We start from the raw sequence: 15,172 nt of genomic DNA on the forward strand, positions 1-15,172 counted from the left end.
TGAATTTTTACCTTGGAAATAATCCTTTATACTCAATGAGGGTATTATTTTGGTTCAGTGATTCCTATTACAAGAATTTTGCTTGACCAGCTCTTTGGAAATGGAAGTACACCCATCTGTCCAAAGCCAGTGTGGCTTCTCAGCACCTGTGAGAAATTATAGATGAAAACACTTAAAACCTGTGATTAATTTGGATTTTCTCAGGACATTGTGGGAAATCATGGTGTAACTAACTGTTAAATCTGCCCTTGTGGCAGAGTCGACCAGTGAAGAAGCCTTGTCCTATTAGTCATTCACAGGTGGATTTTCCTAAGTGACGTTTTAGGTGACAACTCACACAGCACTTGGCAGTTTTTCAGCTGGGGGATTAACGAACATGAGCCCTGACCCTCAGTTCTCCATTGAAGCTCTGTGACTGCACTTTTTTTTATTGATACAATGTAAATTGTTTCTTATCTCCTTGTCCTGAAATTCTGATTCATTAGACTCCACTGGAGGAGTCTGTCACAGTACTCTTACTTTGTGCTCATTGATGCCATGAACTTGAGAGGCATAGTTGAGCTAGTGGGTGAAGGTGAGCCATGATGGGAAGCTAATATTTTGCCATGTTGAGCTACGAAATGACAACGTCATGTTGAGCTACGAAATGACAACGTCGTATGGTTCAATTTAATATTGTCCTTTGGTCATCTTCCAGTCTGCTTCTGCTGGTGGGATTGATACTGTCTCCACCTGACTGGGCGTGAGAACCCAGGACTTAGTTACATTAGCCATCATGTTTGATAGTGTCCCAGCACAACGTAGCCCAGTCCCTCTGATGTGCCCCAGGTCCTCCTCCTGACTTCTAGGCAAGCTCTCCAAATGGGGCTTAAAGAAATTTATTGGTAGGACAGAGATAAAACATTTGTTATTCTCTATTCCTGAAAGTAATAGGGCAGTTTTCATGTTGTTTATAACATGCTATTTCAGTCTTTTGACTATGAGGATATTTTGGGTGAAACTATTTATCTTGGTTGCACAGTGTGTAACAATATTGAGTCCAATTTTGTTATTTATATGCATATATACCTAGCATATAAATAAATATGGAATATATATTCTATAAACGTAAGTGTGTATATATTTTATAAACATAGTATGTGTTCATATTATATGTAATATATAAGGTTTATAAATAAGCATATATCGTCAATTATAACTGAAGAAAGTGAGCAAAAATATAATTGGCAAACAAGAATAAAGGAAAGATAGAGCTAGTAATAATCAATATTTTGATATTTATAAGACCATTTAAAAATAGCAAATGAGCCACTCTATGACAAAAATAATTCTGAGTGTAAATATTTGCTTTAGTCTTTGCTTTTTGTTATTTTTAAAACATTTTTTCCCCTAGAGAAACTTTTTTATGTGCACCTTATAAAGCCTTGTATAGAGTAAGTAAAACGCTCCAGATCAGATCACATATCTGTTGCTTTCAAATAACCTTGCATGTCCTTTTCCTTGCATTTTTACAGATATGGTCCGGAAAAAGAACCCCCCTCTGAGAAACGTTGCTAGTGAAGGCGAGGGCCAGAGCCTGGAGCCTATAGGTACAGAAAGCAAGGTATCTGGAAAGAACAAAGAATTTTCTGCAGATCAGATGTCAGAAAATACGGATCAGAGTGATGCTGCAGAACTGAATAACAAGGAGGAACATAGCTCTCATGGCCAAGATCCATCCTCTAGCAGCAAGAAGGGCTTGAAAAGCTCAGTCCTGAGCGAGAAGGCTGGCTTCAATTATGAAAGCCCCAGCAAAGGAGGAAACCTTCCCTCGCATCCACATGATGAGGTGACAGATAGAAATATGTTGGCTTTCTCATCTCCAGCTGCTGGGGGAGTCTGTGAGCCCTTGAAGTCTCCTCAGAGAGCGGAGGCAGATGACCCTCAAGATATGGCCTGCACCCCATCAGGGGACTCGTTGGAGACAAAGGAAGATCATAAGATGTCACCAAAGGCTACCGAGGAAACAGGGCAAGCGCAGAGTGGTCAAGCCAATTGTCAAGGCTCAAGCCCAGTTTCAGTGGCCTCCAAAAACCCACAAGTGCCTTCAGATGGGGGTGTAAGACTGAATAAATCCAAAACTGACTTACTGGTAAATGACATCCCAGACCCGGCACCTCTGTCTCCAGAGCTTCAGGACTTTAAATGCAATATCTGTGGATATGGTTACTATGGCAATGACCCCACAGATCTGATTAAGCACTTCCGAAAGTATCACTTAGGACTGCATAACCGCACCAGGCAGGATGCTGAGCTGGACAGCAAAATCTTGGCCCTTCATAACATGGTGCAGTTCAGCCATTCCAAAGACTTCCAGAAGGTCAACCGTTCCGTGCTCTCTGGTGTGCTGCAGGACATCAATTCTTCAAGGCCTGTTTTACTAAATGGGACCTATGATGTGCAGGTTGGTGCCGTGTGCTGTTTTTTCTCTTCGTACAGGAAAAGCAGTTAGTCAAGAAACGGGAATTCGTACATGTGTGTTAAAATCAAGCTCCCAGTACCAGAGGGGTGGCCTGTGAGATTCAGCAGGACAGATGGACAGACTCCATAGCTGTTTCATGCAAATGTGTAATCAGAGGCATCTTTCATCTCTTATCATGGAAAATAATTTCAGTATTTCTACTAGGTTGGGAAAAGTCTTTTCATGGGATTGGCTAGGCTTCATATTTCTGGAAATATTTCATGGTAATTTGATGTTTTCCCAGTCTTCCAAAAATGGCACTAATCTTTATGGTTCCACATGATGGTAGTTTATGCTTTGTTCTAGTTTTAGACTAGAAATCTTTCACTGTCTTCTTTCCTTCAGTGAGGATCTTTCCTGGATCTGGCATTAGGATTTGGTTTTTATATTCAGCCTGACATCTAACTGGACTAGATTTGGGTCTAGTTGAGATAAACTCCAGAAAAAGGAACATAATTGCATATGAAAATTTGGAAATAAAAGTTTATATTGATTATAAAGAAGTTCATGTGATTGTAAGTACTAGGGACACCAGAATGACCTTGGTGCAGGCCAGTAAAGCATTCTTTTCTGCATTTAGGGAAAATAGTCATTTATGAAAGCATTTAGCAGTAATTTAGATTTCTGGTTTTATTAAAAGTGACATACCTTTTTGATCTACTCTTCTGTCTTTAGTGTATGGCATATGTGAAATAAAAAAAAAAATCTACCATTTCAAATAGAATGAAGTGCAGAACTGACTCTAAAGAAATGTATTCGTTTCATTTTGGCAGTTTTAGCATAGTCGAAGCTCATGGTCAGCTTGAGAAAGTATATTACTTTCTGTTACAGTCTGTAGATTTTTATTGTATTATTTGGCCAGGGGATTTCAAAACATATTAGGTGTAATATTAACCTTCTTTAGGAATGATTAGAAGAAGTACCAGAGAACTAATGAAATTACATCATACTTATTTGACCTCCCCAATCCCTTAAAATATCAGTCATTTTTATCAATTCAATTGCTCTGGCACATTTGCTGTAGACCTCTCTGTTGACCTGGTGCCAGTTAAGAAAGGCAGGCAAAGGAATTATAAATAACAGGTAGTGAACATATTTTGCAGTCCTTGTAAAAAGAATCAGAGGAGAAATTTCCAGGCCTTTAAAAATGTCAGAACTGCAATCTTATCACTTTAAGGGAGATAGAAAGAACTCTTAAAAAGCCAGCTTCATCTTTGTAGAGCTCTCTTAAAAATTCCATCTTACTTTGTGAATTTCCACAAATAGAATTATTTCTGTGGAGCAGTAAATTAAGCCAACATAGTTATTATGCATGAAAGCTGCATGCTTTGAACTGCTGTCTTATTAAAGATCATTTCACTGTCTTATGTCAGATACACTCTGCTGTCAGACCATGATTGGAAAGCAAATACGTGTTTTAGATAAAAGGGTTAGAAGTGAATAATGTCAGTATGTGAAATGGTGTTTTATAATTAGCAAGTAATATGATGTTAATACCTGGATTTCCGGCAGGACTTTCGGTTTGTTCACTCTGGGGACAACTTCTGAGGGAAGCTGATCTGCGCTGTCAGGAAGACTTTAAAATCGAGATTACTAGAGGCCGATGGTTTGGAAGAATTCAGATTTTTTAAACACACTTCCATTTCCCCCAAACAGTTATTTGTTAAGTTCTTAGTTATTTATAGTAAAGTTTATGTTTGGGTAGAATGAGCTGGACACTTTTCCTGGGCAGTGATTTTAGAAATAAAACAGATGTGTGAGCTGAGTTTGAACTAATAGAGGAGAAATAAAACAGCTGATCTGAGACTAGGCTGCCTACCAAGTGCTGTAGTAAAGAAGACAGAAAGTGGTAGGAAATAGCAAGCAGGAAGATAATCTTGTTAAGATCAATTTTTTTTTTTTCCCAGAGAAATAATAAGGCTAAAAAATAGGAAAAAAAAAAGCAGTCTGGAAAAAAGCAGATGATTATTTCAAAGAAACAATTGGATATAGAAACAAACCTAAAGAGAGTTAACTTGGTTCGGTTTAGGAATAGAGCACTAAAGGTAACTTTGGGGCCAAATGCTGATCTTAAGTATTTGGCCCAAGCACGAGATGTTGATGCAGAAAAATGTCTGAAGATAAGTAACTTAGTAATATTTTTATGCTGAAATAAGTAGTGGACAACTTCTCTGTGCACATAAGCTGAATAAAAACACATCTGAAATTCCCCTTTTTCCCCACACGTGTTTGTGTGCTGAAATGCCGTTTGAGAGATTTCTTTCTTTGGCTCTTGAACTGTGTGGGGACTAAAGGCTGTGCAGGAGAAAATGCTGACTGTAGAATTTCTTTATAACGCGGTTCTGTCACAAATGGGTAGGAGGTTAATGGCTGTGTGTATTCTGATAAAAAGATGTTAGTAAATATGAGCATTACAGACCAATAATCAGCCAATTTCAGGAGTTATTTATATAAATCTATAAGCTAATTGAGGTAATAGATGACCAATTCATTAATCTTTTTCAATTAAACTAGGGTGTTTGTTTTTTTTTTTAAACATTCAGGACAGTTGGTGGTTAATGATAGATTTATGACATTTTTGACCAAGAAAAAAGGAACAGAAGCCAGAAGGAGAGGACTTAAGAACTCCGTGGCTTTGATCTCTATTTTGGTTCGACATGGATGGTTTTATATAATTTAAACTGACTGGGTTGCAAACATGAGATAGACAGTTGGGAAAAAGAAATAATTTAAACAAATACTAAAATTTCCAGTTGCAAGTCTAGATTATTTTACATGTATTTGTGGGAATAATTGGAAGTTTAGACATACTTGTGCTGACAGTATTCACTTCTGTGTAAATTTTTTTACAAATAAGGAAGTCAAAGAATTACATATTTCTAAAAAATAGTGTCAAAAAACAAGGTTTCTTTATACTGCAGAGTTAGCTAGAGCCCCAATTGGGTAATGCAGGTCACTTTAAAGGGGCATCATAAAACCAGGACGGGGTTCCCTGTGTGTTGAATTCAAACTTCCACACCACCACCCCCTGCCCCCACCACCCCCAATACCTTGAGGTAGCATGCCCAGCCCTGAAATCAGAAGGGATGCCAATTCTTTAGCAAGAAAAACCAGAAAAGATGCAATGGCCAGCTTAGATCTATTTAACTTGCCTGGGGTGTTAGCTTCTCAATTTTAAATGTTACCTGTGTGTTTTATCAATTGTTACGCTTACATTTTTTAAAATAATGGATGTGAGATGATTGGGAAGCCCTTCATGTAATTTTTATTGCCAGTATTCAGACTTTGAGGCTCACATGTAGACCAATAATAGGACAAGAGATTGAGCTCTTCAAAAAAGTAATTACAGCTTCTTTCTTTTTAATCTGCTTTATTATGCTTATATTTAAACCATTGCTGAATGGAGGCCTGAGTTGTTAAACACCAACTTTGCTGTTTCATTAGGCCTTAATGTGCTATGTATTAGGGCATTTGCATCATCTTTATGGGGGAGCTCTGAGCCCTTAGATCAGGTTATAAAAGTCAGAGTCCAGTCAAGATGTGCTTCCCACGGGAAAGTGTTTAAACCTACTACAAGTTTATAAATGCTCACTATGTCCATGTTGCCTTTCCCTATTAGTATACGGCATTGTTCAGGACTTCCATAGCTAAGGGATTCCAGCTCTTAGATTTATTTTGGCCTTTCATGAAATTTGAGGATAATAGAAAAAAATCTCACTATTCACTTAGCAGTTACTGTCTTGTGTTTGAGCTAGGAGCATTACATTTCTGTTCTGTAAATATTTTAATCAGAGTTGCACAATATGTCACGTTAGAAGCAGGAAGAACAGATTTTAGAGATAGGAAGTCATCCTTTGTATTTGTATTTTCAACATATTTAACTCTATGAGCTTTTTAGGTCCTTAACATAAGCCAGGACACTCGTTTGAACAGGGGGTTAATAGCTTGGTCTGGGGAAAAAAAAGTCGGAGAACATTAATCTCATTTTGGTTTATTTTGACTTTTCCTGAATTTTACTTCCAAATATTTATTTTTTTGCCTTGGAGTTTGCTTTGATCTGGTGGAGGAGGGAAGTTGTAGATCTTAGCAGGTTTTGTTTTTTTGTTTTTCTGAGTTGAGAACAGTTGCACTTGAGAACAACTGATGAATGAGACTTGAATCGCTTCAGACTGTCTATAGAGTACAGAATGTTTGTCAAATGAAGCCTTCCTAGCTTTCAGGTCTGTGTCTCTTTAACAGGTAATAAAATGTGCAAAATAAAACATATGCTCACCCTAAGGCCATCAAGCAAAGTGAAGTTCTGGCATTTACCAGGTCATTTTCATCATGGAGATGACCGAGCTGGACAGTGTTAGCCATCCCAGTGGAGGAGAATAGTTTGACCATCTTCACTCCCTGCCTGTTGGTGAAATCTCCATGGTGTTGTTACATGAGGGTCAGTCAGTATGATACATGTTGACCTCTCTATGATTTTTGACTTATCTGCTATCGTTTAAAGAAAATGTTTCACTTTGTTGACTATCCGTATCTCTCTCTAGGCAGTGTTTAGAAGAAATCATGGTGATTAGTGCATCTAATCAAATTTAGCATTTACTTAACTCTTAATAAAAATGTTTTTAAAAGTTTAAAAAAATTATCCTCAAATGGCCTGCTCAGCTAACCGTATCAAGTCAGAAGCTTAGTCAGTGCATTTTGTTTCTTGGGTCATTATAATTATAGCGTCCACACAGCTGTTGGAAACACAGATCCATAAGCTGTGTCTAACCCCAGGAAAGTTTGGAGGGAGTAGTTCCCTTTCATTTTCTGATTCCCTTCATGGAGTCTGTTTCTGAGAATCATTAGACCGCAGACCTCTTGATTTCTTCATCATCTGGTTTTAAAATTTGAAATAAGTGTTGGGCATTTTCAGAATATCAGAAAGTGTAGACCTTGCTTTATTGAAATTGGAAGTCAAATGTAAAATTTATTTTTCTATATTGCTTGTAATTTGATCCATACTTTTTTCATCTATAGCTTATATGACCAAAATTGTACATACCTTTTGGGGTTTTCTTCCAATTTTGGATTCACTTCTGACAACAGCTAACATTTATAAAGGATTTCTTATGGGCATAGGTAGAGCTAAGCTATTTATGTGTATTACTTAACTTCTCTTCATAAAAACCCTTGAAGTAGACATTACTATTATGTCCATTTTTTTTTTTTTTTTAAATGAGGAAGCAGGTGTAGAGGAATTAAAGTAACCTGCTCAAGGTCACAGAGGTATGCAAGGGTGGGGGTAAATGAGATGCTTGCCTGCGAGTGAGTACTGAATGGGTGTGGGGCAGAGAAGAAGCAGAATGCCTTCAGAGTGTCTCCTTTGCATGTACTGTGAACCCCAACCGAACTCGGAGCTCTGTCTACAAAACCAGTCTTCACAGCCATTATGGCATATGACCTTCCCAAATACGGGGTTGAGTTTACTTCAACTAACAAAGCAATGGAAGATGGGCCAGCTGTTCGTAGGGAAGGACATACAAAGCTGGTACATGGGGGCTCTTTGATGTGTACTCTGAATCGTGTTGAATTTGGGGACCTTAGTGGTTTCTTGGAGATTGTTTCTTCTCCAGTCCCTGCACTGTAGTGTCGCCATATTTGAACTCACTAGGCTCATTATTGAAATCATTGAAAAGAAAATTAATTTTACTGATTTGTCTTTTTTTTTTAATTACGGGTGATTCATTTTCACTGGTACTTTTGCTACCGAAACTAGTTCTGATAAAGCGAGGAAGAACCAGATTTTGATTTAATCAATTAAGGAGGCAGTTTTATCCCCAAATGAAGTGACATTTTATCCATTTATTTGATTTAGTTTATATTCCCCTCATTTGGAGGACTTTGTTTTAGGGATTTATGATTTAATAAATGGCGACGGACTTGTAATCTTCTCTTCTGGTTACCAGGCACAATCTTAGGGTTGGTTTTTCTTTCTTTCTTTTTTTTTTTTTTTTTAAGACTTTACTTACTTGACATAGAGAGAGAGATATCACAAGTAGGCAGAGATGCAGGCAGAGAGAGAGGGGGAAGCAGGCTCCTTGCTGAGCAGAAAGCCTGACTGGGGGCTAGAGCCTGACTGGGGGCTTGATCCCAGCATCCTGAGATCATAACCTGAGCCGAAGGCATAGGATTAACCCACTGAGCCACCCAGTGGGTGCCCCTTGGTGTTGGTTTTTCTATGAAGGTTAAGTATTAGATACATCCGGCTTCCATTTATATTCTCCATGGCTTTGTAATTAACATTTTATTCTTTGCCTGCCAATAAGTACAGGACGGGGAGAGAAGACCTCAGAACGCCTTTAGAGTGTCTCAGGGACACGTACCGCATACTCCCAACCATGCTCCAGCTCTGCTGCGTGGCCTCCCGGGATCTTGAACATGAGGGGTGGAGCTGCAGGGAGGGACTTGAGAAATGCTTGTCTCTGGCTTACTCTGCTTACCCTTTAATACTTCAATGACCCGCTGATGTCAGACTAAAGAGACCTGACTTCTTTCATGAGTCCAGTAGCATATTTGGGGATCTTACAATCAACAGCCATTTGTTTTAAGACCTGTTTTTCCAGCTGGTGGGTGGCTTCACCATGATGTCCCACCAGCCCCTCCAAGTCAACGTGCAGAAAGCTCAAGTTGTTAGCTCCTCCCCTAACGGCTCCCCCCGCTCCCTTGTTCTGTACTCCCATTTCCAAGTTGGCAGGGCTGGAAATGCTACGGTTACCCTGGATTTTTTTCTGATGTGTGTGTCTCCCCACAAACCGTTGAGAAGTTTGCTTCATGCTTTACGCTTTAAGGGCCCCCACCCTTCATGTTTACTTAGGAAATTCTTAGTGGTTTCTTTAGTTACTTCTTTTCTCTTTCTGATCCCTTCCATGCTCTTCCTTTCTCTGGTGCTCTTGCTCCCCTCCCCCCTTCCTGCAGCCCTCCCCTCCCCCCTTCCTGCAGCCCTCCCCTCCTGTCCTTTTCCTTTCTCTTTTCTCCTGGCTTCCTCCTCCTCTTCTTCCCTTCCTCCCCCTTGTCCTGCCTCCCTTCCTTTCCTTCTCTGATTTTTTTTTTTTTTTTAATTCTACTTATGGAGCCACATCCTTCCTTTTGTAGGAAAGGATAGCTCTACTTTCTATAAAATGTGTATCATTTTCATGATACTTGTGTCATTCAGTAGAACTCTTTCTCTCCAATAAGACATCGCTTTTCCAAATTCTCTCTCACCCCCGGTCTCCCTTCAGGGTTCCTTAGCAGCTTGCTCTGTTTCACGGTCTTGTGCTTTACTCACTTTGTTTCCTGCACCTGAAAAGCCTTTCTGCAGTCACTGTCTTTGAGTTCATGAGTCCACAGCTCGGTTGTGACCTCCTTCCAAAGGCCTTTGCCGACCTGTCAGTGTGGCTTAGGTTCTCTTCCTCTGTGTTGTCCTGGAACTTGGTACCTTCCAGCAGAAGCTCGCCCTCCGCTGTTGTCATCTGTTTGCTTGTGAGCTTTCTGCCCCAGACCACTGACATGCTGGGGTTTTGGACTCCATCACTTCTCTGTGGATCATCTATGTTTAGCACGAAGTAGGCATGCAACAAAGCACCCTTCCCTAGAGGAAGGATGTCACACAGTGATTCCACACTCTTGTTTTTCCCATTTAAGACACTCTTTAGAACACTTAGTTCTTCTCTGTTTCCCTTCTGAGCCTGTGGCAAAGTTGGGTCAGATGCAGAAGAGTTCTGTGGATAATGCACTCAGCTTTATAATCTACTTGCCTTGCATTTTCTGTTGTGTTTTGCACTTTTTCCCACAAAACATTTTTCCCCCAAGTTCTTGAGGCTAACTTTAAGATTTATTGGTATTCCGTCAGCCCAGATACCAAATAACCCTAGACACTCAGGTCGGCATTTTGCTGGGTGAAGTGAGAAAACCAGTTGGGGTAGACTATTGATGGCTGTAATCCAAAAAGCTGATAATAAAAATATGCATAATTTAATATATGCAGGACTTTACCCTTAAAATTGTCCCTTGTACCAGTTTAAGTTTTGCCCCCCCACCACACACACAAAAAATTGTTGGTTGTTATAATTCAAAAAAATTTTTTGGATTTTTGACTTACTTTGTGGAAAAGGATGTTTATAGGAATATGGCGGTGACTCCAGCAATGCCAGGGACAGGGTGTGATGGCAAGGGACTGAGAAGATTACCGTCCAGGTAGATTTGTTATTGAACTGTCTAAACTAGCCACCAAACGCTCATCACAGCGGCACGCTCCTCTTCCACACTGTTTTGTGAAACACTCACAATGCGGAAACCTCCCTGCGTGGACGAGCACAGTAATTCTGCCTCTCGTTATTTTCAGCCAAGATCGGCCCTGACAGATTTCTTCAAGCTATTTGTAACTTCAGTCTTTGAGCAGTGATTTTGAGCAACTTAGCTTTTTATTAAGTGAAGGTTTTACTGTTTTGACTATCAGCCCATAACCTCAAGTCCCCTTAAATTAGTACCCTCCTAATTGTCTCTGTTGCTATCAATTATAGCACTTGAAAATGAACCACATCTGAGGAAGAGTTTGTATTTAGTTCAAACAACCCTTTTTGTTCCCCTGACAAGAACTACATGGCCTGAAGTGTCATTTCAAGAGTTCTGAGGCTTCAAAAAAAAATCTTTTCCTTTGACATATTCTTTTAGATATTACTCTTACCAGTTTTTGTTCCATATTATTAGAAGGAAGTAAATGAATTAAGGTTAAAGACCTTGCAAAAAGTCAGCCCTTTATATTTTTAACTTCTACAGTGAAACATTTTTGTGAAAAGACATATGTAAATAAATCAGAAACAAAGGCCACGAGACATACTTATATAGAAGGAATAGTTTTTATTTTTATTTTTAATTATTTATTTTTTTAAAGATTTTTTAAAATTTATTTATTTGACAGAGAGAGAGAGAGAGAGAGAGAGATCACAAGTAGGCAGAGAGGCAGGCAGAGAGAGGAGGAAGCAGGCTCCCTGCTGAGCAGAGAGCCCGATGCCGGGCTTGATCCCAGGACCCTGAGATCATGACCTGAGCTGAAGGCAGAGGCTTAACCTACTGAGCCACCCAGGCGCCCCAGAAGGAATAGTTCTTAAAACTAAGTTTAAAATAGAATAAAAAGCCACCATATCCGTGAAAAACAACTTCAACTCTGTTCTTTTTCATGCCTTTAACAGGTATGTCAGGTGTTCCTATTTATCTATGATTCACAAACAAATTCCTCCATAGTTGTTTGTTTTTGAGTGAAAGATGCATTTTGTTCAGTTTTTTGAAGAAGCCCAGATACGTCTGGTTGAGTCAGTAAAGGGGGAGGGGGTGTGTGAATTACAGTCATGTTTTCATCCCACGCAATTCAGGGCCCTGGGTGAAAAATTTTCATGTGTGCTTGTATCTCTCACAATAACTTCATTCATTCAACCCAAGTGTATTGAGCCCCTGCTTACTTCCAAGGATGAATAAAATATCATTCCTTCGGTCTATGAAGGAAGTCGAACAGAAACATTAGCTTAGTAGCAACACAATCGAACCTTTTCATTTACAGCTAAGAACACTAAGAGTGACAAGCTTATGAGTTTTGTCAGTGAATGACTTCACCATGTCCTCACTGTTTAGCCTTTTCATCCCATTAGCAGGAGAAATTAGATTAGGTATTCCATTTTATTAAATAATAATCCCCTTTATGGGAATCGTACTGTTAGAGAATGCTGGCTGACAGGCATATGCTAGCTCCATGTGGCTATTTAAATTTCAGCAAATTCAAATTAAATTAATGAAAATCAATAAAAATTATTTAAATCAGTCCCTCAGTTGCACTAGCCCTATTTCAAGTGTCCAGTACCCACCCACATGTGGCCTGTAGATACCCTGTTGGTGGACTGTGGAACATTTCCATTGTCTCAGAAAGTTCTGTTGGACAGCACTGATCTTGAGTTTACAGATCAATTTCAGCTACATTCTCCCCCTTGATCTCACAATAATCCCGAAGATGGCCAGGTGTACGCTGTTGTTTTTTTCCGTACAGTTGAGGAGATTGAGATGCCGGGGGGTTGAATAGTGTGTTTTTGCACAGACTTGAACTTCTGGAACTTCCGCTGGGAGCAAACAAGTCCAAGTAAAGATTAATACTATTAGCTACAAATCTATATCTTCAACTATCAGTAATTTGAAGGCAAAGGTGTGGTCTAGCTTGCTCACTGTTGTTCCAGCACCTATTCCAGAGACTGGCACAAACTAAATACTCAGTAGCTGCTAATTAAATGAGTGAATAGGTATAATCTTCGGTCCAAACAGAACTTACAGTTTAATGGAAATTTTAAAGTATGGATATCCGTGTCGAAGGAACGGCCGGATTAACAGGCTATAATTATAATTCTTGTTAGCAAAAGGAAAAAAGATTGAAACTTACACTCTTTATTCTGTTTGTGATCTCTTTTTTAGTCTAATTATAGCTAGGGAATGGTAAGGTTTTTTTTTCCCCCCCTACTCCTTGCTGGGTTCAACCATTTGAAAAGTTTGAGATAATTCTCTGAACGTGTAGCTGCTGTTTCCTGGCCATAAGATTGAAGAGACTGTTGCTGCAAACACACTTATTTTGTATAATTGTTCTTGCTGTCTGTATTTAACCTAGGAAAGAATTGTTTCAAGTTAACATTTATGTGTCATTAAAATAAAATAGATATGGTCAGCAGTCTTAGGTATGGTCTTCTAGAATAATAAATTATATTTTATTTTAGAATGGCATTTAAATGATATACATCAGTTTGTTTCATCTTGACTTAAAAGTCCATCTTTTTAAAGGAATGTATAAATGTGGTCACAAGGGTAGCCTTTAAATCTTTTTGAAAGAGCAAAGGAAGAGAACACTAAGTACTAATGTTTCCCACAGTTGGCTTTTAATAATTTTTTACATATTTTTGAATGTCTATACTAGCTTTAAGTAATACAAAACTAGCTTTAAGCTAGCTATACTAGCTTTAAGTAGTATAAAGCTAATATGATTTATTGCTATTTACCAAGAAGGTGAATAGATAACCTTATAGAAGTGTCAATATTATTGTTCTTGTCATTAGTTGAGATCCTTCTGTTTTCGTTTGCTTACTTGGGTGGTTTTTGAAAGAGCATCTTAAATAATAATCTTAAATAGTGAAGCTGGCTGGCTTTCCCTGGGTAAAAAACACAACCTGTAGACACCAGATACCAGGGACTTAAAAGATTTAATGAGGTTTGCAGTGGTAACTTAGTTAATTCCAAACCAAAATGCAACACTGGCAGTTTTGTTTTTGGTTTTGTTTGTCTGTTTACCACACCACCTTTCTTCTTTCTTTCATGGTCTTTTCACCTGGTAGTAGTCATTTTTAGCCTGGCCTTTTTTTATTCTTAAAGCTTTTGTCAAATACTGGAAGGGATACTGTGATCTTAGTAATAACTTTGGTTCACTTCAAAACCCTATGTTTAGGGATTCCCTAGGACTCTAAATGCTCCTGGTTCAGTCCTTTCAGTGTGGACATGGAATATGCATCTTGGAGATTGCAAAATCAAAGATGTCTTGTGGTTTCTCAGGAATCCCTGTTCTACAAGCAGAAGTTAAAAACATTTTATATTAGGAAGATTGGCAATTCTGAAGCAACTTCGTAGCAAAAGCAAGAAAATCTTGGTATACCCGCTTTGCTCGCATTAGAGAAGAAGGGCCTATAACTTCTGCATTTGTCCCTTTTGATTCAAGTTGATGTTTCTGAACAAAGTACCAGAGTTGATGGAAGCCCGATGAAATGCTTCGTTTTGTTTTTGGAAATAAGGTTTCTCCTCATCTCTAGTGAGTTGGGAAATAGATGGAGGGACTTTGCAATATGATGGCGTCCCAGGGCACATTGTTAGTTGTTCTAGTCCCTAAAGTGCTAGGTTAGAAGGGTGCATTGGCTGTATCCTCATGTGGTCTGGCTTTGACATCTCTCACACAGCCCATGGCCAGGCTGCTGGCTGGGAGGGTGCCCCCTCCTTTCCCTTCTGTTTAGAGGATGCCGTGCTGTTGCGGACAGACTGAAGCCTGTGTTCTTGCCATGGTGGGTGTAGACAGCACCCAAAGTGAAACATTGTTATCCTTCGTTAAAGGCTGCGAGAGATGTTTGCAAATTATTGTCTTAATATCTGCGAGAGATGTTTGCAAATTATTGTCTTAATATACAGTAAGTGTTGTGATCATGCACATTTCCGGGAGCTGTAATACCAAAAACAAATATATAGGTGTCCCCAGCTGAATTAGCCCTTGGCCAGACAGATTTAAGTCTTTTGATCAAACGCACAGCCTCTCCGTAAGTGGCAGAACGGACGGCATTCTTAGTCGTGTACAACAGAGGTGCAAACATGTGTCTCAGTGTGCTAAAGGAATATTATTTGCATATTAAGTGGAACCTCTGAAATGATTTTTGAGATGCTTGAGACTTTTCTCATGGAGTGATTTGGATATGAGCAGTGATCACACATGTCATTTCTGAGCAGCTGTTGAAGGAGGCAGAACATGATTATGTCACGTGCCTAATCTATTACATCTGGTAGCAAGAAAAACTCAGTAATTCTCTGATAGAAGAGGAAATCTCTCCTTTTTTGGAGCATTTCTATCAAAAACTCGGTTTTAAGCCAGGAATT

General features: G+C 39.1%; 1 protein-coding gene across 4 annotated transcripts in view; it reads left to right on the forward strand.

The window, feature by feature from the left end:
• The window catches only part of TRPS1 (transcriptional repressor GATA binding 1), a 255,702-nt gene that overhangs the window by 46,568 nt on the left and 193,962 nt on the right, over positions 1-15,172 (forward strand). For all 4 annotated transcript variants that reach the window (XM_059165741.1, XM_059165743.1, XM_059165744.1 and 1 more), the window contains one exon: positions 1,515-2,443. In XM_059165741.1, coding sequence (XP_059021724.1) covers positions 1,515-2,443 — 929 coding nt within the window. The remainder of the gene's footprint in view (positions 1-1,514; positions 2,444-15,172) is intronic.

This window comes from Mustela lutreola, chromosome 3 (genome assembly GCF_030435805.1).
Source record: "Mustela lutreola isolate mMusLut2 chromosome 3, mMusLut2.pri, whole genome shotgun sequence".
NCBI lineage: Eukaryota > Metazoa > Chordata > Mammalia > Carnivora > Mustelidae > Mustela > Mustela lutreola.